This window comes from Aphelocoma coerulescens, chromosome 1A (genome assembly GCF_041296385.1).
Source record: "Aphelocoma coerulescens isolate FSJ_1873_10779 chromosome 1A, UR_Acoe_1.0, whole genome shotgun sequence".
Lineage (NCBI taxonomy): Eukaryota > Metazoa > Chordata > Aves > Passeriformes > Corvidae > Aphelocoma > Aphelocoma coerulescens.
In genome coordinates this window covers 14,357,322-14,384,830 of record NC_091014.1, presented here as the reverse complement: position 1 = coordinate 14,384,830, position 27,509 = coordinate 14,357,322, and the positions used below count along the sequence as shown (strand labels likewise).

The window sequence follows — 27,509 nt, the reverse complement described above, 5'->3', positions numbered from 1 at the left end:
CCTCAGCAACAAGACTTACGCTTTACATAGAAACAAGTGGCTTGGTTTTAAACAAAAGGACTCCATTTCCTTTTAGAAATGGATAAAATATTTTTATACTGACAAATATACACTAAGATATGGTTTGATTTCCTTACATATTTTAAGAGAAAAATAAATACATATTTTTATACACCCTGTTATAAACTGGTAGTCTGTTGTGCAGCATAGAAAGAACTTTAACTGATTCCCAGAGTCAGGGAAGAGACTGCTTGCTAGACTGAAGGCTAACCTAAAACAGTAGTTAACACTCATCCCTACATTGGTAGAAGGATGAGGGACACAAAAATAGTTACCTTCCCACTTGGAAAGAGTCGTGGTAAATTCACAACTCCTCACAGAAAATCTCTTCTTCGAAGGAAAAAACTCTACCTACTCTGGTGACTGCCTACAACTTCACTGCTGGAAGAACATCTTAATACATTTCAAAATAATGAACAAGATTATCAGAATCAGGGACCATCAGAAATTACTAACAAGCTTGTTACATAAGCAGACAGAAGAATGGAGCTCGAATTAGTATTTTAATTAGCTGTAACTATCATTTTATAAATACACAAAGATCGGAGAAATTCAGCGGCATTCATTAACCATACTGAATATAAAAATACAGGCTAATATTGAGTAGAAACATGATATTTGTCTTCTTCTCTTAAATATATCAGCTCTAAAAATTTCTGATTTTTTTTTCCAACTCCAAGTATTTAACAAGTCTCTTATTACACTATGATCAAGTAGGTGCTTAAGCATAAACTCAGAAGTCTAAACATTTAACTTCAGCTTCTCCAATAAGAATCTAGGTTAGTCTTTTCATACTTATTAACTAAATCCTTTGAAAATTAAACAGTTATCAGAAGGATCATGCACAGAGAAACCAATATTCAAGAAGTTTCTTTCACATTATTTTGCATCCTTCCAGTTCTTTGATTCATATATACATAATTCACCAAGACGCTTTATTACTCAGTACATGCAGATTAAGTAATGCCCAAGTCTTTATTTTAACATACTAACAAATAACTTGGGACAGAGTACCAGAGACATTCTTTTTAGAGGGGGAAAAGGTAAACCCTTAGTAAGCAGCAATGCACAAGTGAAGGCATGACCAAACTAATGAGTAGTCAAGACTGACCAGAATAAATTATACAATACTCACTGGCCTTAACTGAGTACATTGCCTATGAGAAAACCACACAACCTTCAAGCGCTTTTCTGATGGAAGGAAATTTCTTGTGACTCAATGTAATTAAAACACCATTTAGTTACATTTACTTTCAGTGCAGCCTTTAGTTTTAAGTAATTTTTACTTTTTAATTTATTTTAATATTTATTACCTGCATTTGTCACAACAGATCATATACCCATCATCATGTGTAAAGCCACAAATGCATCTGGTAATATCTGTCCCATAGCTTCCATCCTCTGACGTACTGATGGTAGTAGCACTGGAGGTTTCATCGAAGTTGGGAGTGGTAAATATGCCTACTTCATTCTTGCTTATAAGCACTGATGGAGGAGGAGAAGCTGGAGGCGTTGGAGGAGGCCGAGCACCATAGTTATGGTCCTAGAATTTTGTTAAAAGGTAAGTTATTGTAAATGCTCATACACTGATGGTTATTCAAGCCAACATGTAAGAACTGATTTGCCAAAAAACTTCAGGCTTCTTGTAGTAAAAGGTTAAAATCTTAGTTATGTCACAATTCAATCTTATAACTTCTCAACTATGTCATATATTTAAGTGCACTATATTCTGTATTCTGCTTCTAACTGACCATTTTTAGCCAACTTACCCAACTCCCAGTAAGATATAGAAATATAAGCATGAATCAGCTTTTCCAGATAAAACTAGCAGATTTTTACATAATATATTTTGTCCAGAATAGTTAGCACAAAACTTACTGCATAGGGCAAACCAATGTAACTGTGTGAATGTGAGCCGCTGGTATACAACTGGTGTGGATAACTGTTCGATTTTTCAACTACCACAGGGCTAGCTTCTACAGATTCTGGTCTGCAAGACAAAAGACAGATGAAGAACAAATGCAATTACTATGTAATTTATATTAATAAATTGGAGGTACTTGCTGCACAACTTCTAATTAATTTCCTGCCGATTCTGTTTAAAGGAGCACATGGGGGCAGGAACAAACTTGCAACCCCTCCAGCAGCCCCCTCATGCAAGAAAAAAACCCCAACCAAAATTAAAAAAAAAAAAATCGAGCAGTAACAGAAGCTGCCAGAAGGAATTCTGCCCAAGGACTGATGCTGAATTCCGAGGGCTGCACAACAATAGAGCCCTGCAGCGACACACAGAGGCAGTGGCAGGGCACCACCTGCACTGACTGCTCCTACAACCAGAAATCCTAACTCGAGCAAATTATCTAAACAAGGTAGTTTCTATTGATTTATCTTTAAATAGAGAGAAAAAGGTGATAACAATTTGCAAGAGAATGTTTTGTATCAAACGCAGTGCCTTCTTCAATATACAAACTATGGTAGATATGCACTAAACCACAATATGAAAGAAGATAAAGGAGTACTAAAACAGGAAGATCTATTCGAGCACAAAAAATTACATCTTCACGACCTTTCTCAAACAGTTACTCGTGTCTGCGTGACTGAGATAACTTGCAGGTTTTCTGTTGCACCATATGATTTAATCACATTAAGACAATTGAATCCAGGTTACCTAAAGTGGGGTTTTCTTTAAACAGTGAAAGGCACCACAAAATATCAACATTTAAAACTGAAGTGGACTTAACTCACATCATAAATCTAGTTCACTTTTCTAGTTTTATTTTTATTGTATGTGAATTCTACTTCCTATCACATATCTTATTAATTCCTTGAACTAATTTTAAAAATAAACTTGGTATTTCTGAATCTTAAATTAAAATAGATACTGACGGGATTTTTTCTTTGACATTAGGATACCTAACAGAGGCTTTTTTGCTACGCCATGAAGCAATACTAGCTTGATTTAAAAGGACACCAACAACATTGGAAAAAATGTAATTAATCATTAACTTTCTGAACAAAATGCAGTATTTTCACATCTATTTGAAAATGTCCTACTTATGGGTTTGGTGGCCCATTTCTCCTTATGAGCTTTTTCCCATGTGAGGTTACCACATGATAAAATTGTTTAATAAGAAACTAGTTAAAAGCACTACTGGGGGAGGGCTTTAGTTTCTAGAGTCCAAAGAAAAAAAACTTTTTTTAAAAGATTATTGTCTCCAACAGTCATCAGCTGCCTTTTTTTGAGTGAACAAACATGTGAGCAAACAAATCATGTGAAGTACTAATTTTAAAAATACAACTTCTGACTAGCATGAGACAAACCAACTCTGATAGCACTTACTCTGTTATCTCATAAACCCTAAAAAATCCTCGCTTACTCTTACACCCCTTCACAACTTGAAAATACAACTTTATTTGGAGTTTGTTAGAATTAGCTTCTAAAAGCAGCTCAGAACTTTAGCTCATGACTAAAATAAAGACAAAAATGAAAAAAACTGTGCCTTTCCAACCGATTTGCTTTTACCTATTTACCAACACATCTGTGCTGTAATCATACATCTCTTCTGCGATCCAGTAATCCTTCTGATGACCTAGCCAACTAAAATGCCAGTGAATTAGGCATTAGCTACGCATTCCTCAGGGCTAGGGCAGAAATTAGCTTCTCCAGTACAAGTAAATCTTCATCACTGCATTGCTTCTACTGCTATTCTTCATCATTTCCTGAATGGGACAAGTAATAACACAGCTACTCTTACCCACTCTGCATTCAATGCTCAACCCAGGTCTTGCTGGAAAATACTAAGTTCTCAGAGCAGGAAGGCTTACTAACAAAGGACAAGCAGGAGGGGATTCTGGTACAATCCATCCAGGATTAATTTAGCAGAGTTTCCTTCATTAAAAGTAAGTATTATTATGACCTAAATACCAGCTACTTAAACACAGAAACATTCCGTGAAAGATACCAGAATGAAAGTGTCTTAAAAAAGAGAGGTTGTGTATTTCATCAACTGACTACAATAATCGAAAAGATACTCCAGGTCTCTTGTAAAATATGAGGGAAGACATCCCTACATCCATTTCTTACTTACTCTAACAATTTAGAAACCATTTAAGAGAACAAAACTTAGTATTTAGAGGCATAACGGTGGTGGGAAGCAGAAGTGTAAAGCCTCCAAAAACATTCACTTATCACTATTTTAACACTCATAAAACAGATTCAGAGAACAATGTTAATACGAAAAAGGCATGTCATTACTTGAACACGGAAAACCACAAAAATGGTCGGAGAAAAATCAGGTGATACAGAAAGGCAACTATTTAAGAAGTTGTAACAAATACAAATTTGGAGCACAATCAGCTTTCAGTAAAACTTTTCTCAAATGCTCATCCAGGCACAGACACTACTTTCAATTATAACAGATGCTCACTAGAGTTCTGAATGTAACTGTTACTGTTCCATTTACCCACTGCACTGGGCTGGGGAAGTGTGGAAGAAACCAAGAACTAGAGGAAGGAGCTCCAAGAGCATTCACTGAAGCTAGAAATTAACCTTCATAGGTTTCCTTTACAGTCAACAGAAAGGTGATACAGACCCCATAAGCAGTACGGAATGAGCACCCTTTTTCCACAGAGCCACAGACAGAATCAACTTTGGCAGATAGGTCACTGAATTCCTGGGTTTTGCCAACCATGCCCTATATAATACTGTCTGTTCAAAGGTCAAGCCCTTCTTCTGAAATAGGCATCTCAGAGTTGGATAGCTTTGAGAAGGAATGCCTCTTGGAAAAATATTTAACTGTACAGATGATTAAAGCATGAGATATCACCTAATTTAAAAATCAAGTTTTACATTTTTTTGGGACTCAAGTAGCAGGGCCCAAGCAGCAAGGCACTAACTACTGTACTACAGACAAACACCCCCTAATCCCACCACTGGCATTTCTACAGGCATCCCAGCAAGTTTTCAGGAAGAAAAAGTGTAAGCATTCAGATCTGTGAGAACACTGTAAGGTTTTCCTTGCCTGTATTTTTGGACATTAGCCAGCTCTGTAAGAGACTGAGATACTAAGCCTGTCAGCCTACTGATCATACCACATTTTTCAGCTTCACCTCAAACAACTTCAGTCTTATTGAAGAAAAGTATTTATTTTATTTCTGGTTTTCATCAAAACTGCAATGTTTGCATTACAACACAGTATATACGAAGTTTGACCAAAACGTTAGTATTATTTCCTACATAAACAAACATTACTGGGATAAACTGACCATGTTATTTTGCTAAAATATCGTATATACTCATTAAGCGTTGTGGTCAGCAATTCAGAACTGTGCGAAATGTTCAGAGGGAACAAAACAAAAAGCTCCATGAAAAAGCTTTCTACATGCTCTTGGGCTGCAGTGATTTAAGACATACGTGTACCTTGAAAACAGAAATATAGTATTTTCTCAAATCAATTATAAAAGCAGAGATGCTTATATATATATATATATAAAAACCCAAAACCTTGAGAGAATTTTCATTTAGCAAGTTAAACAACTACATGTTCTGGGTCATTTCCTACTGTTCATATCTAAAATGGAAACAAAATATTCTGCATGTTGCCAGCAGATGGCATTAGTGAGAAATTAAAGCAACACACGAGACCAAACCTCAGTCCCCAAACACTTACAGTTAACTTATATCAAGGGAGTCAACCAGCAGCGATTCAAAGAAAGTCAATTTGTCTCCAAAACGTGATCTCCCCACTCCACTCCTTTTAAATATTGTTTTGTTTCTGACCATTTAGCAATAAATTTAAAAAAAAGGGGGGGGGGGGGGGGGTTAAGAGAAAAAAAAAAGCACACTGTTTTTGACTAACACCCAAAATACAATCAATTAGAATTTGGGGCCATCAACCACTGGCATAAATACGTATATATTCAAATGGGAAACAAAATCTCATTAGAACTAAAATGTTCAAAGGCAGGTGCGGTATCCAAGCTTTAAGCTGTGAAAACCTAGCTAACAGTACTTCCTGAAAATGCATCAAAACTCCAAATGCAACCTCAGCAACATCGATCTGCCACAATCCAGGTTTGTTTTCTGTTTGTACCAGCACACCTGAACAGTATCTAGCTGAAGGCCATCTCAGATAAAAGAATACAATATATTTTGCATGAGAAACAACATTTTCTATTTCAAGGTACTTCATCTAACCAAACATACTTGGCAGGCTTCAATACCTAGACAACAAGAACCAAGGACTGCTTTCTCTACAAGGGAGTGGGTTCTGCTACCCAAGCACGTTGTAGCAGGCCCTACAAGTATAGGCTGGTTGGATGTTATCTGTATTTAAGACTACACCAATGTTCTTTTTCTCCTGGATACTGAACTCAATACAGTGATCTGTACACTGTAATTGTGAGGTTTATTACACAGGCCTTCTCTCTAAAGAACATGTATAAATATTAAAACCAGAAAAGCAGTACCACCAATGGCATTTCCCAATGTGTAGCTTATACTTATGGTCGAAGGTACACGAGCACTCTCTGAAGCCAAGGAAGCGCATTTTGAACCTTCAGAAATGGCTTGTTCTGCTTACTGTTACAAGGACCTTACCACTAAGAAGTCACACATACTCATCTTTAGTAAGATCTACAAGTAAAGGCAAAGTATGTGTGTTTTGACTATGACAGCACTAAGATCTATCTGGAGACCGCACTTAAGTACACGTAATGTAAGAAACAGACCGTCTCACCCAATTTTTAAGGTGTTTAAACATCTTAGTATGTTATTCTATAGACAGCTATTCGCTACAATTATTAAAATATATGGAACTATTAATCGTATAAACTACCCCCTTTTTTAATGGGCTTATGCCTTGGTTTGAACCATAAGGAATAATCTTTCAGCACTAAGAGACTGCACTACACAAAGAGCTTTTTTCCTAAGCTGCTTCTCCTGCATAATCAAGTTTGCCACTCCCCCATTCTTGTGTTTGCTCATGCTTCAGTAACTGATGAAGCAATATCAGACCCGCCAGTCACAGTGGAAAAATTCAGCTCCTCCCTCTTGGGAAAACCCCAGAACGTGCTCAAAGACCATCTATATGACTGCTATTAATGCACTCTTATCTCCAACATGCTACTCTCTGTAGGAAAATGTACAAGAACAAAAAGTAAAATCACATAGACGGTGACAGAAAAGGTTTACAACTGTGTAAGCTGGTAGGTTAGGGACACACCTTTGTGTCACACTTCTTGTGACAGGGACATGGCTTTTGAATCAGCGTACACCAATCATGCAGCTACACATATTTCAGCATGAGTATGGCAGAGATGACAAGAATTCATCTAACTGGTAACAGCCACTTAACATCTGAAGAAAAGCAGCTCCTAACTGGGTCGCTCTGCCACAGCATCAAGCAAGTAACACACTGTGAACTCTATCTTGTTTATACTGACAACTATATTTATTTATTTTAATTTCAGCATGACATGCTGTGTCTGCAAGGAATGTCAGCAACCTCAGGAATCATGACCCTCTCTAAACATAAAAGAAAAGCACAGGAAAAGATAATGAAAAGATGTATGAATGGTTTACTAAAGTTAAAAAATCTTCTGCACCAAGGTATATAGTGTTCATAATACGAAAAGATAAAACAACTTTAAAAATTTTATGTAACAAAAATTTTTGAATTGCAAATTCTTGGTTCTCTTTAAAGAAACGGTGCAAACCTGGAAGAGCCTCATATATAACTGGAAGCACAGGAGAGAAACATCCTTTTAAAAAGCCAGTCTAGAGTTCACCTCAAACTTCCCTTCAAAGTTTGGAAGAAAAACCACTTTCTTCTCAAACGTTTGACAGTCATGTTGATGTTACACACATAGAAAGATGTTTGACAAGAGAAGTATCCAGTCAGAGATCAACAATACCTAAACCTTAGCCAATCAATACTGTACAAGAGACTAGGGGGAAAAACATAGAAAGAACCACAACACAAAAAACCACACATGTACATGCACAACACCCCTCCCCCCCCCAAAACCTAACAAAAAACCCACAAGCCACCCTCCTCATCCCCCAAAACCCAGAAACTCACTACACTTATTTCATGCAAAGCCAGAGATTACTGAATGCATGATTTCATTGGCTCTTTGTAATCGCTTATACAGTTACTGAATGAATTATTTTCTACTAGGCTTTACAGTTAGAAATAACCTTCTGAAGACATGGTATTGGCCATTTAAGCTAGGCCTTCAATTTTCATGAAGAAATGCACCCTTGTCTTAATTACTACTACTTTCTTGCAGTTTAATGCACCAAATTAATTTACCTTTGTAGTGTGCAAAATCAAAAATATTTTTTACATGTAGTTAAAAAGGAAACTGAAATGGCAAAATATTTGAAGCATGAAAAGTAAACCAAGCAGCATCTTTATTTCTCAGTCTGATAAGCAAGAAAAATACGCATTTGTAGAAACATTTAGCTTCTCTCCTTTGCTCCCCCTGAAGTGGAAGAAACTGACATAAGAATAAAGTGACAGTTATTAATTTAACTAATTAAAGATTCAACAAAACTAAGGAGACATTTTTCTCCAATTGTATTCAAGAAAGAGTCATGAACGAATAAAAAAGTAATTAAAAAATAAGTAAGAAAACTTACAAATTATGTTCACATACTTACTCTGAGCCTGCAGCCATTTCCAAATAAGAAGTATCTGCTGTGTCAACCCCCAATGGGATCACTATGCTCATGACGTTCGTTTCTGATAAATTCGATTACTACGGAGTCCTATGCATTGGTATCCAAAACACTGGGGCATGCCAGCCACAGTGCTCATTGCAAACATCTAAGTGCATCCACAAACCCTGTTAAAAAAAACCCAAAACATGCAAAAGATTAAGTGAGTTCATTTTAAACCCAGGCAATTTTACATCATGTATGTATTTTAATTTAAAAACTGCCACTTATATCTGTCACAATTATCTCATTAATTTTACACAAGCAAAAGGAAAGGAAAACATTCAATCTTCTCTGAAAGTTAACCGCAAATAAACTTCTTTAAAGAGTGCAACGATCTTAACAACTGAACCTGAAAATATTACAAATGGACAATCACTCAAATTTATTATTAAAAACCCCAGCACAATCAGGGAAGTGCCAGGGACTCACTTTATGGCAGATTTACTGAACATGAAATACTTTTGCTTACTGCTCTGTGTTGTCAAAGCCTAGTTGCTGTACCTTTCAACAGAAACCTAGTTAGAGAATTTGCAACTGGGTCTCAGACAGCACTGTTCACTTTTGTTTTGCACTTAAAAAAAAAAATCTAATGTCTTAGCTACCATTTAGGATTTTTTTTAAAAGCAAAACCATTCTAACAATTCACAATAATGATAGGAAACATTTTCCATTTTAATAAATCACTGCTAGAAAATACAATGCCTGTTCAGTGCCACTTTTTGAAGTGATTTTTTTAAAGAAGTAAAATAAAAATAATCACTAGTAGCTTTTAACTGTAGAGCAAACTACAATCTGCTTGACTTGTATGAGTGCATACAGGATCTGACCTGTCTGCCACTTACTACCAGTCCCCCACTTCCCTTACTGCATAGGGCAGAAGACCCAATCAAGTACAGGAGAAACGTAAACAGCTCTCAGCTATTCACTGATTAGTAAACTAATGCACTTTTATACACTAATACAGACCAGGTTTTACACAAATGACTACATCATTTAAGTAAAATAAGACCAGTATCTTCAGTACTTATATAACAAATAATTACAGACTCTCCAAAATGTCAAAACTGCAAGACCACAGACCACTTTGCAATGAAGCACGTACTGTGCCTAGTAAAGACACTCACACCACAAAATGTTGTATCTTAGCTGATGTCTACAAGAGCACAACAATTTTGAGATTAATGTATTTTCAAAGAATCACAGAATGTGCTCATTTGGAAGGAACCCACCAGGATTATCAAGACCAACTCCCAGCCCTGCACAGCACCATCCCCAAGAGTCACCCCATGTGCCCAAGAGCATTGTCCAAACGCTTCTTGAACTCTGTCAGGCTGGTGCTGTGACCGCTGCCCTGGCGAGCTGTTCCAGTGCCCAACCACCCTCTGGGGGAAGAACGTTTTTCTAATATCCAACCTAAACCTCCCCCGACACAACTTCAGGTTGCTCCCTCAGGTACTGTCACACTGGTCCATCAGAGCAAAGAGATCAGTGTCTGCCCCTCCTCTTCCCCCCACGAGGAAGTTGTAACTGCAATGAGGTCTCCCCTCAGTCTCCTGTTCTCCAGGCTGAACAGACCAAGTGACCTCAGTCGTTCCTCATATGGCTTCTCCTCAAGGCCCTTCACTGTCTTTGTTGCCCTCCTTTGGACACTATCAGTTTAATGTCTTTTTTATATTGTGGTGCCCAGAACTGCCCCCAGCACTCGAGGTGAGGCTGCCGCAGAGCAGAGCAGAGCCGGACAATCCCCTCCCTTGCCTGGCTTGCGATGCTGCACCTGATGCCCGCCAGGACAGGGTTGGCCCTCCTGGCTGCCAGGGCACTGCTGACTCAGGTTCAACTTTCCACTGACCAGGACCCCCAGGTTCCTTTCCATGGCACTGCTTTCCAGCCTCTCATTCCCCAGTCTGTCTGTACATCCAGGGTTGGACCACCCCAGGTGCAGAATCCTGCACTTCCCCTGGTTGAACTTCATCTTAACATCTTATCCTTGTCAAACACTATGATGACAAAAACCCACAAGCCCCCAGCGAAAAATGAACTTCAGACAAACACTATGGAATGAAATCTGAATTGTCTTCTTTTATTGAATAGGTCATCTTTCAGGATGACAAAGTGGCATGTACAAGACATCTCTAAAGTATGAGATGGCAGTAAGTCTTCATCTAACTTCCTAAATTTTGTAATACTGAAATTTAGCAATTAACATAAGAACATACCAAGATGCTTGAAGTGCCTAAACGTACAGTTCATTCTCCTTCTAAACAGCAAAAGGTGTTTTTTGGTCCTATTATGTGAGACACCAAATACAGTGAACTGGAAAGCTATCAGGCCAAGTAACCTTCGGAATATTTTGCTTTCCTCATTTAAATGCTGGCGTTTTCTTACTAAATACCACAAATAACAAACCGTATCACTAGCTATGCATAAAATTAAGAAAAAACATACTATTTTCAAGAATAAGTAGCAAGAAAAATATGTTAAACCAAAAGCAGGTATAGAGTATTTTCAGTAGAAAATAGTAGAAAATGAAGAAAACCGTAAACCCCTCTAACAGTTTAAGTGAGCTCTCATTTTGCCACCATACAGGTAACTCTACTTGTAGGGCAGAATCCTGAACAGCTGCACCTACAATTTACAGGAAACACCAAATCACCATTTAGTTCCCACCTTCTGAAAAAGTAAAAAAATTACCCAGTAACTGAAACCATGAATGTTTTAAATCCAGGTATATCGGCTAGCCCAGGGTTAATGGCTGTTCCATTACTCCCTGCAGTGTGACCTATGCTACCAAAGCATTAGCAGAATGGACTTTTTACTTTATGCCTGTTACGAGGTAATTCTAAAAAAACAGTTTTAGTGGTTCAATGTAGGTCTAAAAGACATACTGGACACCGCTGCCTGGGATCAAGGTGCTCACTTAGGTATTTCTTGTACTTTAACTTGATTTTGGTGATGGTGCGGTTTTAAACACTTCTAACCAGGTAGAGCATCAGCTGTAAAATAATGCAGGCAAAAACACCCCCTGAGGTTACCCAAACATCATATATTCAATTGACCTCCACTGTCAACACAGAAAGAAGAGATTTGCTTACCAAATCTGATAATCAAGCGATATTTGGGGCGCTTTTTTAAATGTAATGCAGAAGAAGAGCTACACATATGTTTTTAGAGCTATGTATACATTGAAAATCAGCGGCTAATGCATATCTGAATTAATGACAATCTCTGACAAAGCAAATACATCACCATTCTTGCTCAAAAACCACAAGAACAAACAAACAAAACAAAAAAAGCAACAACAAAAAAGGGGGGGGGGGACATACAGCCAAAACAAACCTCCTATCCTATGGCAAGCTACTCAAATACAGCTCTGTCAGAATTCAATCAGAAATTTTAATACCCTGATCTACACTGAATAAAATCAGAAACTTGAGGAATCAAATTTTTTTTTTGCCTGAAGAGCAATAAATAGATGTTGTGTCACCTAAACGGAAGTGGAACATGACTGCAATAGTAACTCACTGGTTTTTACCACCTTTTTCATCACACACACAAAACCCTCTAACGCTTTTCCTCTACCTACAGTTAAGTATGGAAGAATGGAGGCAGTCACTGGCTTGCAATACTTATACAGCCAAGTTAATTCAAACAAATACTGCTCATTATTTATGAGTAGCCATGCTCAACAAATGCTCGTAATGGGAGTGGGGGGAGATCTAGGATAAATTAGTAACACTACACCCACTTATTAAACAAAACTGTGACCTTATATATAGGCCATCCAATAATGATCACTACAGTGATGTCAAATTTGGGATGATGGGAAATAATTATTTTCTGCCAACAGAAAGTAGGCTCACCAACAGAAACAGAAGCATTGTCATGACATACTTACATTCCCAGTACTTTTATAAGTTCAGAAAGGAAATAACACAACCACTGGGGAATTTTATCTAAGAAGAGATTGCTTATCCTTTGAAGCTGAATACTATCTGCTGTCATGATGTGGTACTTTCCAATTTCTGCAAGTATCCATCTATTTCAAGTAATTATTCTTTCAGAACTCTGACAATCTGTCATCCGTGGCCTTTAAGAAACGGTTTTCATAGGTACACTCATTTCCACAACTTCCTGTTTAAGAAAGTCTTTCTTCAAGCAGTACATGAATTTTAAAGATAGGAAGACCACACTGGTTTGTCCAGTTAATTTCAGTCACAGAGTTAAAAGCCACTATATACAAACTGCTAGTCCAAAGTTCCTTGATCAGCTCTTTACTGGACAAAATGGATCATCTACTGTACCTTAATTAACAACAGTAGAGGCCCTCCAATTTTGTTATAGTCCACTCTATTAGTGATAGTACACTCTAAGCTCTGAAAGAATTTTGGCAATGTCTTAGATTCACCAAATTTTCTCATAATCACCCTACACCTTTATTACATGAAAAAAACCCATCCCCTATTAAAATAAATTTTGCTTTTATTTAGTTGCAGTAAGAAAGTTTCTCTTGCCCTAATAATAGAATGCTCATCTTATACCCAAACAAATTTCTGTTCTATCTGGTTAAAACATTTATCTTGTCCAAGATCAACCTCTTCACACCCATCACACTTCACTGCTCACTCATACTGGTTTATAGTTTTAATGGCACTTTTCGTCTCTACAGAATACACAGGAGCTTTTTGACTCAACAGCCACATCAAGTCTAAAATATTTGAAGCCTCACCATACTTCTCATGATCCACTTTATGACACCAGAACCCTTTTTTAAAAAATTAATTGTATTCTAACAACAGAAGTGTAAGAGCATAATACATTCCAAAATATTAATTTCTATGACTTTGTACAGAGAACATAATTTATGCATTAAAGAACAAAAAAACCCTTACATATTATCCCTGAGGTATTCCACTTACACAACATTATTCTGTGGTCTAACAAAGACCACATTTCCTTTCTGTTACATCCCGCTAAGACCACTTGTGTCACATCAGAAGAAAAAATTTAACTTTTCCACTGGTACACAAAGGAGGAAAAAGCCCCAAACAGAGACAGCTCAGCTCCTGAATCAGAAATTAAGCGGGTGATCTCCTGAAATTACATCAGTAGTTTTAAACCTGCTAAACCCTATGTTGTATGTCTAAGAATACTAAAGCTCTCATCTAGATGCAGAGATACAAAACTTTCCATAAAAATCAATTATAAGAGATGGTGGCAACACCAGTAACAACTTGTCTTAAATATTAAAAAATCCTAAAGAGACATCAATATATCAAGATAGTATTATTACTTATAATACTTAATGTTATTTATTACAATATGGTGTGGGTTTTTCGTTTGTTGGTGTTGTTTTTAACCATATTTACGTCTAATACTACAAAAACCAGAGGGAAAAAGAAAATTAATGAAAGCTGTTTTTACTATTCTTCACATCTCTGACAGCTTTTTACACAGGGTTACTGTTCCTTGTTGTTCCCTTTCTATGAATCAATTTTCAGATTCTATTGTCATGTGACAAATACAAAAAACAAAAAGCATACAGAAGTTATAAAAAATACAGTTACTACAGAAGTTAAGAACAAAGCAACTTAACATTTGTTTTCTAATTAAAAAAAGGACATCAGTGAAATAATGAATTAAGCTTACAGTTAAATTATATCCTACCTCAAATATAAGAATTTCCCACACACTGAAGACTACACTAAATTAAGTTGATTGCTAAATCAGTTCAAATTTCTCACATCACTAGGCATTACAAAAATACTAAATCTTATTGTTACTGTTTTTATGACTTCAATATACATGTAAGTTCTTCAATATTTTTCCTGCCAATTGCAGTTATCAGTAATCACCCATCAACAATTACAAGATTAAAAAAATAGTTATTAGATAGTTTAGATTTTATTAGATATTAGAATATTAGATATCTAATAACTATTAGTTATTAGACAGTTTCAAGATTTGGGAGATTTCATCACAGAATGCCTCTGCAAAGAGAATTACCAGGCTCTCCCTAAACACAGAGGTTTAAGGAGGAAAACTTAATTCTAATTAGCCTATAATTAGGCTAAGTATTTCATTAGAGAAACAGTGCTGGTTGAAGATAAATAATTATTTAGATTTTATACTGACGCATACAACTTCACCTTAAAGTCCTTAACTAATGTCACTACAGAAATATTAATATACTAACCAAATTACCATCTCTTTATCTACTCTATTTTCACAAGGTCCATATACAAAATCCACAGAACTAGAGTTGAAGAAAAATTAATCAAAACCTTCTAATCTATCTACATATGACAACTACCTTTACTTAAAAGCAAAATTATGTAACTTGAAATATGTATTACAAAATACATAAAAGGAAAAAGCAATAATTTTCCCATATGTAGTAAACGGAGTAACTGAAATGGCCAAGAGTCCCAAACACCTAAAAAATTACACTGTTTCCCAACTTATCCCACAATGGACAGTTCACCTCATATTTAAGTAAAGCTTATTTCCCCTGAACACAAGTACAGAAGAGTGTACTTTGCTAAACTAAGAGTACTGGTAAACCCCTTGCCTCACACCTTTAAATCCAGTCAAGAAATTAGTAACCATTTCCTGGAGCAGCACTAAGTATCAGAATACACACATTAGTTATAAAGTATATAAAAAGGCTCATTTTCATGAGATGCGTACAAATCTTAAGGGAATTAACTTTAAGCAACAAATGAAATTGCTGAAACAGGCAATTTTCCACTCAAGCACTGACCAAGGGAAAAGAGAAAGGGTAGAAGAGTTATGAGACTTACAGATAAAAAAAAAAAATCAGCGTTAGAACACATAAACTACCTGTGTGACAGTCTTGAGCCAAGCAAAACCTTTCAGTTTAACCAGCTCACAATGCTAACCTGGTTGTAACTTCAAGTCAATTTGATTGTAAAAGTGTTCTACACCACTAAGCCCAAACCAAAACTCTAACTTCCATTTGTTCCCAGCTGAAAATCCATGCTACTGTGAGTCCAGGTTGGCTCCAAAATTACTAAGAATCACTACAAAACTAATTACTGTTTCTGATACCAATAAGGTCTTTCAGTCAAGATGCAAAGATTTCCAAGACTGTATTTACTGCTTTCAGACCTCTGCTGACTCCTGCATATCTTATTGTTACTTGTTTATACAAAGTCATCTCAGGTAATAGATGACCAAAAGGTAGTATTCTGTTTTATTGTATTTTATTACCTCACCATGCATCTTCTACGCATAAACTGGATTTATTGAGAATGCAATCTAAACATTCTCCTCCTCCCTCCAATTACATCATATGTGTACACGTTTTGCAATCATGAGCAAAAGCAATTCTTGTCATACTTTCCTTCAGATTTACAGGCCAATAATTTTAACCCATGGTCATGGAAACCACCCTTGATCCCAAGAAATCCACAATAATGGAGCTAAGGAAAGTTGAAACACCTATGCCCTAGCACGATCTATACAGGAGAAATCTAATTAAAAATGCAACTACCAATAGTTTGGCAGAGTCCACAAATACAGTGTGAAAACTCATGTCCTAAACTGTCACAAAACCAACAAACTAAGCTTTACTACTTGGCTTTCCTACCTACAGGTTTTTCTCCTCTTTGGAATTTGTTTGCTTTTGGTTTGGGAGGTATGTGTGTGTTGGGTTTCATTTGTTTCTTGGGTTTTTCTGTTTGTTTTTTTTTAATTTTTTTCTAACGGGGAAAGTGAGAAGAGAGAAGATTTAAAGAGGATTTTACTAAATAAAATCATGCTTTTCTAAACTGCTTTCTACTAGTGCTCTGAGCATACAAGTCTAACAAGAATTAGGTTATTTTTAAAATTTGCAAGAGCAACTGGCATTTTAATGGCATACTCTAGATATCCTTCAAATAGTGAACTACACTATGCACATGTATATATGTATATGCATGTATCAACACACAAATGTGGAAAAAATATGCAGCATATATACACATACCATAAATAAATGTATAAAGTAATCAATATTTATTCATTGCTGTGTGTTTCTCAGAAGGTAACACATCTTTAATCAGACCTAGAAGCAGAATACATGAATAAATGACTGATCTTACATACAAGGAAGTTTTCTCTGTTTCCCCTAACATGCTCCATAACTGTATAGATTTTCCTAAGAGATTAGGATGGATATCCAACTTCCAGATGTTACACCACTGCAGGTGCAGTAAGAACTGTGCAGGCTTGGGAACAACTGTGAGTCCAATTTAAGACCTTTGCTACTGTTTGCTGCTTTCCATGGTAATGTAACAGATAAATTAGCGGCTTACTTCTAATTTGTGCTGAGACAAGTAAGAAAGGGGAGTAGGAAAAATATGACATAGTAGGCACACTCAAATACACAAATTAAGACCTATTAATGACCAACTCTGGCACATCATATAGAAGAAACGTGTTCTAAAAGGAATCTGGTATTTTTAGCGTGTGCTCAAACATTCCCACTGATTTAATGTTCTCTATATCCCTCCCAGCAGTATCTTCCTCCCCATCACAATAACTCTTCCAGCCTCACTCACAAGCCCCTCAAAAACCTCCTATGCTGTCCACTGTCACCTACACATTGTCAGTACTCATGTCCATCTAACTTCTTCCTCCTCATGTGCCCTGTCAGACAGACAAAAACCCAAAAAAGTACCTGCTATGGCTGGTTTGAAGTTAAGCATGACAGATAATGGCTAAAATTACTATGCTTCCTCTCCCTGTTTCTTGCAGGATACTGCTCATAGCTGCCCCCATCACCTTTTGAATTTTCAGTAAGCTTCAGAGAGCTCAAGGGTACTAAGCTCCTAGCCCTGTCAAATTTCTGTTTTATGACATTATTGGTTGTACTGACACAGACCTACTTGATGATAAGACCAACAGAAATACTGCTATTACAGCTGACAAAGTAAGACTCCTCCTCCAACTTTGATTTTAAAGTAGTGCAAATGAGCATGGTTTACTAGCACAGAATCACAAAATGGCTTGGGTTGGAAGGGACCCAAAAGATCATCCAGTTCCAACAACCCTGCCACGGGTAGGGACACATTCTGCTACCAGGCTGTTTAGGGTCCCCATCCAACCTGGCCTTCAACACTTCCAGCAACGGGGCATCCACAACTTCTCTGGGCAAACTGTTTCTTTTGGCTTATGAACATCCTGAGACAAACAGAGGATTTTACCTTCAACAAAGAGCAGCCAAACTTTACGAATTGGTCAGAGTTTAGTATCTCAAAGAAAGAAATGAAAACCCCTGTCTCCTTCATGGTATCCAAGATTTATGCATTAAAAAATTGAGTTCCTATCATGTAACAAGGTTTCCATCAGTACACAGGTCATAACATGCACTACACAGACTCTAGTCTGCACAGAGCAAGCCACACTTTTAAGTATAAACCAAGAGTAAGTCTGCCAGTTTACCCAAGTCTCTGCTATACAGCAAAGCTGCTTTCCACTGGACATAAGCTATTTTCCTTTACTATCTGGTCCAACAGTGTTGCTCTTGCTTATTCCCGTGAGTGAAAGCAGTGTCTCTTACTCAAATATTTACATCAGTCCCTTAAAACATGAAGACTTGCCCTTACCTCCTCACTCTCTTCACTCCTTTTCTTCTCTCAGTGGAAGTTAGACAAAATATGGGACTAGGAAGAGAAAAAGAATGAGTGGTAGAAGGGAAATAAAGGTAAAAGCAGTCACAGAAAGAGTAAGAATTAGTTTATTGAACAGAAATCTATCAAAGACACAGTAAGCAGAGAATATTCAAACACACACCATGCTTACAGATTTTGTTTTCTATTTGCAGAACTCAACCAAAATTGAAAATTAACTGCAAATTGCTTGATGTTTCTAAGTTTACTAAACACCTGCTATACAACTGAAAGTAAGTCACACAAAAAAAGGCCTAGCCATTCAAAACATCAATTATTTGAGCTGGAGAGTCAAAGAACTGTAAACTATAAAACAAGTACAGCAAATGAAGAGAAGTAAGAGAAAAATTATTTTTTCAAAGCAATATCACTTATTGCTTGAAGAAGTATACATATTAGCTACCTAACATTAGCCTGCTATGGTATATCACTGAGAATGTAAAATGACTTTAATGAAGAATTCAAAGGCTAAGAACACTAATAATGTAATTTCCCAGTAAAAGTATCTTGGCTTTATGTCATTTTTTGTGTCAGCTATTTTATTGCAAATGCTTATTTCTCCATCTAGCACAAAATGATAAAAAGCAGTTGATTAAACTTAGACAAAATACCTGTGACTTAGCAATTGCTCACCAAGAAAACATTACATCTGTTACCTTACGTTGTTACTCTTGACAAACATCCTAAAATATAAAGGCTTTCTGCAAATAGATACAGTCCACATTCTGTAAGAATTCTAATTCATGTCTATAACTGTATGGGCTAAGTCTACTTATTTTTTATTAAATATAACAGTAATGGCAATTCAGCCACCAAATTCCTCCCAACAAGTACAGATTTTGGGATGGAAAAATCTGTGGCTAAAAATAGATATTGGTGTTGCCTTCAACACTATAAACATTTTGCTGGCTTCATGAAATCAAATAGACTAATTAATTTTTTCTATGCTGCTTAGTAAGACTTGGGAGTCTACCGTAATTATTAGCTACCTACTACAGAAGAAGTAAATTCTTTTGACTTATTTCAAGTCTGACACTTCAGCTAAACATATTTTTGTTTTGATATGTTTTCACTTATGTAGATTCAAAAAACTAGCTCCTCTTTTTAATCTGTGGCATTTGATTTACCCAACTAGTTCAACAGTGCTTCCACTTTTACTCATGGAAGCAATTTGTAAACATTCACCTAACTGCTACACTTAGGCCTAGGAATCTAAACAGAAGCAAGTCAGAAAGTCACAGTCTTTCAAACACAAACTTTTAATTCTTTCTGGCAGTTAGAAGAACTCCTTTGTGTAATTTTAATTACAGTTCAACCTAGACTATATTTTTTGGTAACAATTTGGCAGTATTTCAATGTTCTTTACAAAAACTTGGGGAGGGTACTGGCAAGAAAAAATGAGGGAACAGATGGAGGGACTATATCATGTTCAAGGACACACACAAAAAAACCCGAAGTGTTAAGATCAAAAGATCTTTCCTACTTTCAAGAAAACAAATCCCAATTTATTTTCAGTTGCAATTATCTTGCAAAACTGTATTACTTGGGTTAGGAAATTTATATTCCATGCATTTTAACTCTATAGCTTTGTGTTTTCAAAGGAGGTTTCAGTATGTATTTTCAACTGTAGTAACAGAGACAGAAAATACCTAATCTTCAAGCACAAAGAAATTCTGCCCAGCAATGGAAGCTCAACACATGGCTTTTAATTTTCACTACTACTGCCACACAGAAGGGGACAAAAAGATGCAGTGTTTGGCTTTCATTTGTCTTTCAGCACAAAAGATATGACTGGAAAGTAAGACAAACATTTAAAAGAACCCCACAACACAGTCATTCATAAAAATCCTGCATAATATTAAAGGTATTAAAGATTCACATCAAACGTTCCTATTCTAAGCAAAAGAAATAAAAAAAAAATCAGCTGAATAACTTGGTAAGGCATTTGAGGGAGGAACCTTACCCTTATCACCAGTAAAATAACTACTGTATTGTTTACGAATTATATATAAACTATTCATGTTTCTTCCACAGCTCTAGAATGATAGGTTTGGAAACCAAAGGAGACATGTAATCACTCTGTACCTTCCTCAAAAGCTGTATATAAACTGCTGTAATTCTCAAGTCTTCAGTTTAAGCAGAACTGACTAAAACCACTCCATATTGGAAATGTTTCTTTAAACCAATAGTTAAAACAGGATTAACCATCTAGACTTGGAATATCATCTGTTTTGTGATACAGTTTTCAACCCAGCCCCATTATAACCATTCTAATGAGAAGTTAGGTGCCTCTGTCTACTCAAGGCAACCTAAGAGCATCACCAACTGTTAAAAAGTATCTTTAGCCCTATCTATTTTGAAAAGTTAAAGAGTAATGAACACCAAACAAATTTAAGTATTCATAACTCTTCAGGGTAAAAGACCCAAATCTACCATCCTGTATACAATTTTAAATTCTCAAGTGGCAAATATAGGCTGTTAGTTTCATCAGTTTCTGTGACTGATAAATAACGGTTCTGCACAACATCCTTAACTCTAAAATGGAGAGACATGAATGTGATGGATGGACCATTTGGTGGATATGGAACTGGCTGCATGGTTGCATTCGTTCAAGTTGCAAGTTGTCAAGCTTGATGTAAAAGTGGAGACAAGTGATGAGCAGCATTCCTCCTGAACTGGTATTGGGACCACAGCTGTTTAAAATCTTTGTTGGTGACATGGATTAAACACAGTCTCAGAAAGTTTGTCAACAACATGAAGCTCTGTGGTGTGGCAACACTCAGGAGGGAAGGCGTATCATCCAGAGGAACCCTGACATGCTTGAGAGGTGGGCCTGTGTGAACCTCTTGAAATTCAACACAGCCAAGTGAAAGGTGCTGCACCTGCGTCAGGGCAATCTGAAGCACAAGTACAGGCTGGGCAGAGAATGGGTGGAGAACAGCCCTGAGGAGCATAGAGGCTTGCAGGTGCTGGCTCACAAGCAGCACAACACAGTTCGGCAGCGTGTGCTCACAGCCCAGAAAGCCAACCATGCCCTCGGCTGCATCAAAAGCAGCATGGGCAGAAGGTCAAGATTCTGCCCCTCTACTCCACTCTCAAGAAATCCCACCTGCAGTTCATAAAGCTCTGGGGTCCACAACACAAGAAAGAAGTGGAGAGCAGGTCCAGAGGAGGTCACAACGATAATCCAGAGGGCTGAGCACCTCTCCTACAAAGACAGGCTGAGAGAACAGGGGTTATTCAGCCTGGAGACGAGAAATCTCCGAACACCTCAATGAAGCCTTTCACTACCGAGATGGGGCTTATAAAAAAAGAGGGAGAGTGACATTTTATGTGAGTAGATAGTGATAGGACAAGGGGGAAAAGTTTTAAACCAAAAGATGAGAGGTTTAGATTAGATGGTAGGAAGAAATTCTTTACTGTGAGAGTGCTGAGGCACTAGGAACAGGTTGCCCAGGGAAGCAGTGAGTGCATGTCCCATTCCTGGAAGTTCAAGGCCAGACTGGATGAGGCTTTGAGCACCCCAGTCTAGTGGAAGGTGTCCCTGCCCATGGCAAGGGCATTGGAACAAGGTGATTTTCAAGGTCCTTTCCAACTCACACCATTCTATGATAAGGGGGCCAGCAACAGATTATATGTCTTCCTTCTTAAATTGCAATATAAATTACAATAATGTAGTGAAAATTTAGTCTTATCATCTCGTCTTTGAACTTGATGGCAATTTTTTTTTGCAATGAAGATATAAAAGTGAATGATTACCTAGATTACAATGGTATCAAATACACAAAACGCAACTACAAATGAAAATAAAATAAAAAAAGCTTTCCTTAACCTGAGCCTGCAGTATGAAATTTTTATATCCACACTATCCAAGTGCTAACTTAAAACTAAACTGTAAAACTAGGAACAATACTATTTTGGCAAGTGCCTGATTTGCAAAATTGCTGGTCCCTTCCAAGTCTCAGCTAGGTTTTACAGCACTGGATCTCCACCTAAGCAATGCATGAACTATCACACGAAACAAGAGACAGCACTCTTGTAATACAATATGCAAAAGTAACGCATACTCTACTTGCACAGGGTGCAATCTGTGTGTTAACTATAATATATTCCTCACATGCACTTTTGAAATACATAACTTGAATGGACACTGACTTACCATACTTCTTACCCATTTTAATTCTGAAAAATAATATACAAGGTCAGGCATGTCAAAAAAATACTCTGTGCAACAAAACTGTCTTCAAAGGTTTACAGATAACCTTAATTACTAAAATTTTCTAACAACCAACAGCTTAAAATCTTGCCTCTTTCCTTAACACATTAAGATTTGCAAGAGGAAATAAAAATAATGTCATTTTCTCCTAGCAAGGATAGGAAACCTTGAAAAGGTTTCTTTTAAGTACTTGTTTGTTATGCCTTAAAGGTAACAGCAGTTTTTCTTTGAACACCGCTACAGCAGGTTTTTTCTGTAATATGAAGGTCATGAGCAGAATTTTGTATCCTCAAAGAAATCAGGTTCTGTGGGTACAATCCTTCGGTTACTAAGAAAATGTGAACACTGAACTAGACAGAAATATCCATCTCGCACAATTCAGAAGCCCACTATAATTAATATTTTAAATAATCCAGAATTTGGAAGGATGGAATTGAGGGTTTTTTTCCTAATCTGTGTTCCACATTTGCTGGAACCTTTTTTTCCCCCCAGAGATGCCTTAAGTGTCACTCTCAACAATAAATCAAAACTATTATTTGCACAGTGAAAACACTTAAACAGTGTACCTGTTGAAAAAACATTGTCCAACGAAATTTGCTTTTGAGAGATTCACAAATACTCATTTGTATGGAAGTCACAAGGCAAATAACATAGATGCACTTCTTTAGGATCTCTGCAGAAGTCTGAATTGGGTTCTATTTTATATCTTCACCCATCTATACCCCTCCTACTAAATTTTGTTAGAATGTCGCATGACAACAGCAAAATACTTTAATTAAACTTTCATTTACATTAATCTCGCCAGAACAATACCACGATTCCACAATTACATACACCACTCCTTAACTCAGTCCCACAAATAGTCCTTACTAAAATTAGTATTAGCATGCATGCAAAATTAAGACTGTCCTTAGTCAAACCAAGATCAGAACTGGAGAAACACCATGGCCTTCAGTGTTGACACTGATTTCTGTATTTATGCTGCTTTCCAACAGAACTTTAATAGTCGTGTGTGCTGAAACTGTGCAAGAGAAATCAGGAGCTGCATTACCTCAAAGTAACCTGAAGAGGTTACTTAGTCCTAAGAGAAACTCTCCCTAGATTTAGTCTGAAGAGTCAGTATTATTTCGCCTCTGGAATTTCCCAGACAGCAAAAACACTCACCCAAAAGGCTAAGTGACAGTTAAGCAAATTTTTCCTTCAGACATGAAAAGCTTCAAGATACATATATGGTTTCATAACTTCAATCCATACTACTGCATTTGTAACACAATATTTGTGGAACAGAGACGTATGCTAAAAAAAAAAAATATTTAGATTTCAACCGTCCCCCTTTCAAGAGGTTTGTATTAGTTTGCGGGGGGGGGGGGTATTTCATTCTTTATGAATATATAAATAAAAACATCAGCGGAGTTAAAAAATAAGAGTAGAATTTGTTTTGTAGACTCATTATCTCCTTAAAACAAATCACAGATCTGTTTTTACAAATGGAGAAACAGAGTCACGAAGGCAAACTGACTCATTAAAACTCATACAGGAAAACTCTGGAAGATCTCTCCAAATTCCCAAGAGGTTCTTAGGGGAGAAAACAAGCTATAAAATCTGAAAATTTGTATTTTTTGGGTTATTTCATTACCCTCCCCCAAAGACTTTTTGTGAAGTGTACAAAGTTATTTTCCTCTAACTGTGAATCAGATTTCTGCTTGAGAACACGACAGAGGCCATGAAGAGTTGCAGACTGTATAGCCCCCTGAGTCAAAATGTCAGAAAAAAATCAAGAATAGGAGCTTTCAACTGAGGAGAGGAAAGAAAAAAGGGAAAAAGGTTTCCATAAAGGCCCATATACTCTTTAGGGTTTTTTCATGTACTTTTAAATAAAGAGAATAAGACATGGTTTAGGAAAAAAAAAAATCACTTTTATATAAAGATGATGGGAGCATGCATTACTGGAGAATTAACAAAATCACTCAGCCTTTGGCCTCAAAACACACTAAAGGTATGCATTAACAACACCCTAAAAGTCTAACTATCTTACTGTTTAACTTTAGGTATACCTTAAATCCCACACCAGTGTTTCTAAATGGTATTCAAATTAAAATTCATCAGAGATTGAAGATAGCTTTGCCACTTCAATACCTTCAATATCACTTCTGATTGCTTAAATCCAGAAGGTTCTAAAGCTATACTGGAAGAGGAATTAATATCTCATTAATTTAAAGGACGAGATTAAAGACAGGCACTGAAAAAAAAGTGAAAAATTATTTTTTGTTGTTTTGGCTTAAAACATACGGTTTGCAGCCTCTATAGTATGTATCAGAGTACACTACCAAATAATGAATCCTTGTGACCTCCCTTCCCCCCACTCAACCATATTTATAGTGGTGATACTAAAAGGTTCATATTTCATTTAGGAAAAAAATTAGGGGTTACGAACTGCACCCTCCCTCAGTATTTGTGCGTGAATTACCACATATACAATTTATACAGCAATACACAAAATAAATTGAAAAAAAAATTGTAATGCCAAGATTACATGGCAGCAAGAAATTTCACGTCTTTAAATAAAGTAACAGGTTATAATCTTGCATGCATTATTCCCTTAAAATCATTTCATATTCTCCAACTACGAATACATGGAATTACTACACTAACGTCCAGTGAAGGTATTTCCTGGAAGATGAACATGAGGTTCACAAATGTGTTTCCAGGAAGAATTTAGCTGACTGTCTCAGTGATCTTAATCCACTGCTCGTGTTGATACATATTACCGATTTTATATCGTTAGTAAGACAGACACAGGACAGTATTGATCGCAAACGCAGCAGCTTTTCCAATTTACTAAACTGACATACATATTACCTTACAGCACCATATACACACCCCTCGAAGGAGCTGCTTGAGTCTGTTGCCTCTTTCCACCCCCCTTCTCCCCGACAAGAGTGGTCTCGTTCACTTGCCTTTCACACACATAACCAATAAAATTAATCAGCTGGAACACAGCATTTTTAAATCACAGTAAAGTCAAGAGGTGTTTTGTACGTTATTTGAAGGGAACAGCCTTTTCATTTAAACATAGTAAGACACTAATATGCTGCAGACAAACGCACTGCATGGGGTGTGGAGGACCCGAGCTGATTAGATTACCACAACATCAGCCTGAGGCCGCCATTTTTAGAATCTCTAAAGGACAAAAGAGGGAAATTAATAAATTTGCTCCATATTTTTTTAAAAGTAACTTTAAAAGTATAGTGATGATAATCAATTAATCATGCATTGTAAGTACTGCCATGGATATCTCCTGCTTTTCTCTGATCTGAACCCTGAGTAACAAAAACGCTTCGTTATTATTCCTTTAAGGTACTGTAAATAAACGGACTAAAACATTCCTAAATCTAGATGCAGCACTGAACTTCTGCTTTTGACGACACGTAGTATGTACCATTTTAGGGACCTCAGGGCTTTCAGACACAGCACATTCCCTAATAGCCGAGTATGGGGGAATACAGGACCTTTATAATCAGGCTATATTATGTTTCTCTACCCTATTTAGTAGTACACAGTGAACCGTTTGTTTCTCCTCCCCTATGTCTGCAGCAATACGGTCTAACCCACCAGCACTTACTGCTTCAGGAAAAGGACTGAAATATGCCACCCAGGGAACACGAACACTGGCTGCAGAAACTAAAGCAAGAAAGGGGTGCACCACTGTAACTACTTACAACCTCGAGAAAGGGGGTGGGGAGAATGATCCCCTTTTAAATTGGCACAGAAACTCCTGGGGACAGCTCTCCGTTTGTCCAGGTTACACCACGAAGCGGAGATATTAACAGGGAGGCAGGCGGGGAGGCGGGGGTGTGGAAGGCAAAGAGATTAGGCCTATAACGAGCCATTTTAGTACCACAAAGCAAAAATATACAGGATGGAGGAAAAGAATAGGCTTCCCCAAGCTTCGTAAAACTCAATACGCAGTCCCAATAACGCACAAACCCGTTCTGAAAACCGTCAGCCCAAGAAAGCCTATGTAGTCACATAATAGCTCCTTTTGGCTCATTTTCCAAGCATAATGCATAAATCTGGCGTAACTGCCAAAAAATTCTCCTCAGCTCCTCCAGTTACAGTAACCCGCCATATTCATAAGATATAGCGACAGCCTGCCATTTTTAACCAAACCCCACAAAAGGATAAGCAAATTGAAGGCAACTTAAACAGAAATTAAACACGTTTCAGGGTGGGAAGGAGTTATACTCGCACCGAAGGTAATGAGACGTTCCCGTCGCATTTCATTCCCTTTTTCCACCCCCCCTCCCCCAAAGCACCCACAACAGAATAACCAAAGACTCACCTGTAATGGTCACAGGCCAGGCAACAGGACCCCTCAGCTGAGCCCCTTCTCTATCCTAACCAAAACAATGCAACAGCCCACTGCGGATATCCCTACCCTAGGCAGGACTCAGCCCTCAGTAGGCTCCAGCAAAAGAAAGAAAAGGGAAAGAGGAGACCCCCCCTCCCCCCAAACCTAGCTCAGTGTGCAGAACCCTACAGGGACCAGCTCAAAAGCGCCTTTGCCCTGGGACCTGTGTACAAACCCCGCTGCTGCCGCCGCTGCTCCCGTGCCTCCCTCCCTCCAGCCTCCTACGCTCCCTTCTATGTCACTGCCTCTCTCTGGGAAAATGGCGTCCGCTCTCCCCTCCCTCCTCCTGCACGGGGCTCACCCGCCCCGCCTGACAGGGGCAGGGTTACCAAGGCGAAGCCAAACAGCCGCCATTTTGCTTACGGGCCGGGAGCGCAGCCCGCGCCCGCCAAGCCCTCAGAGTCCATTTTGCAACACGCTGAATGG

General features: G+C 37.5%; 1 protein-coding gene across 3 annotated transcripts in view; it reads right to left on the bottom strand.

The window, feature by feature from the left end:
• Positions 1–27,270, bottom strand: part of KMT2E (lysine methyltransferase 2E (inactive)) — a 56,917-nt gene extending 29,647 nt beyond the window's left edge. For 2 of the 3 annotated variants that reach the window (XM_068994470.1, XM_068994490.1), the window contains exons 1-4: positions 27,015–27,270; positions 8,726–8,910; positions 1,939–2,050; positions 1,374–1,603 (exon numbers count right to left, since the gene is read on the bottom strand). In XM_068994470.1, coding sequence (XP_068850571.1) covers positions 1,374–1,603; positions 1,939–2,050; positions 8,726–8,796 — 413 coding nt within the window. In that variant the 5' untranslated portion in view covers positions 8,797–8,910; positions 27,015–27,270. Of the gene's footprint in view, positions 1–1,373; positions 1,604–1,938; positions 2,051–8,725; positions 8,911–18,393; positions 18,451–27,014 lie in introns of all 3 variants that reach the window. The other variant, XM_068994479.1, reaches the window with a different exon arrangement.
• Between the last annotated feature and the right edge of the window lie 239 nt (positions 27,271–27,509).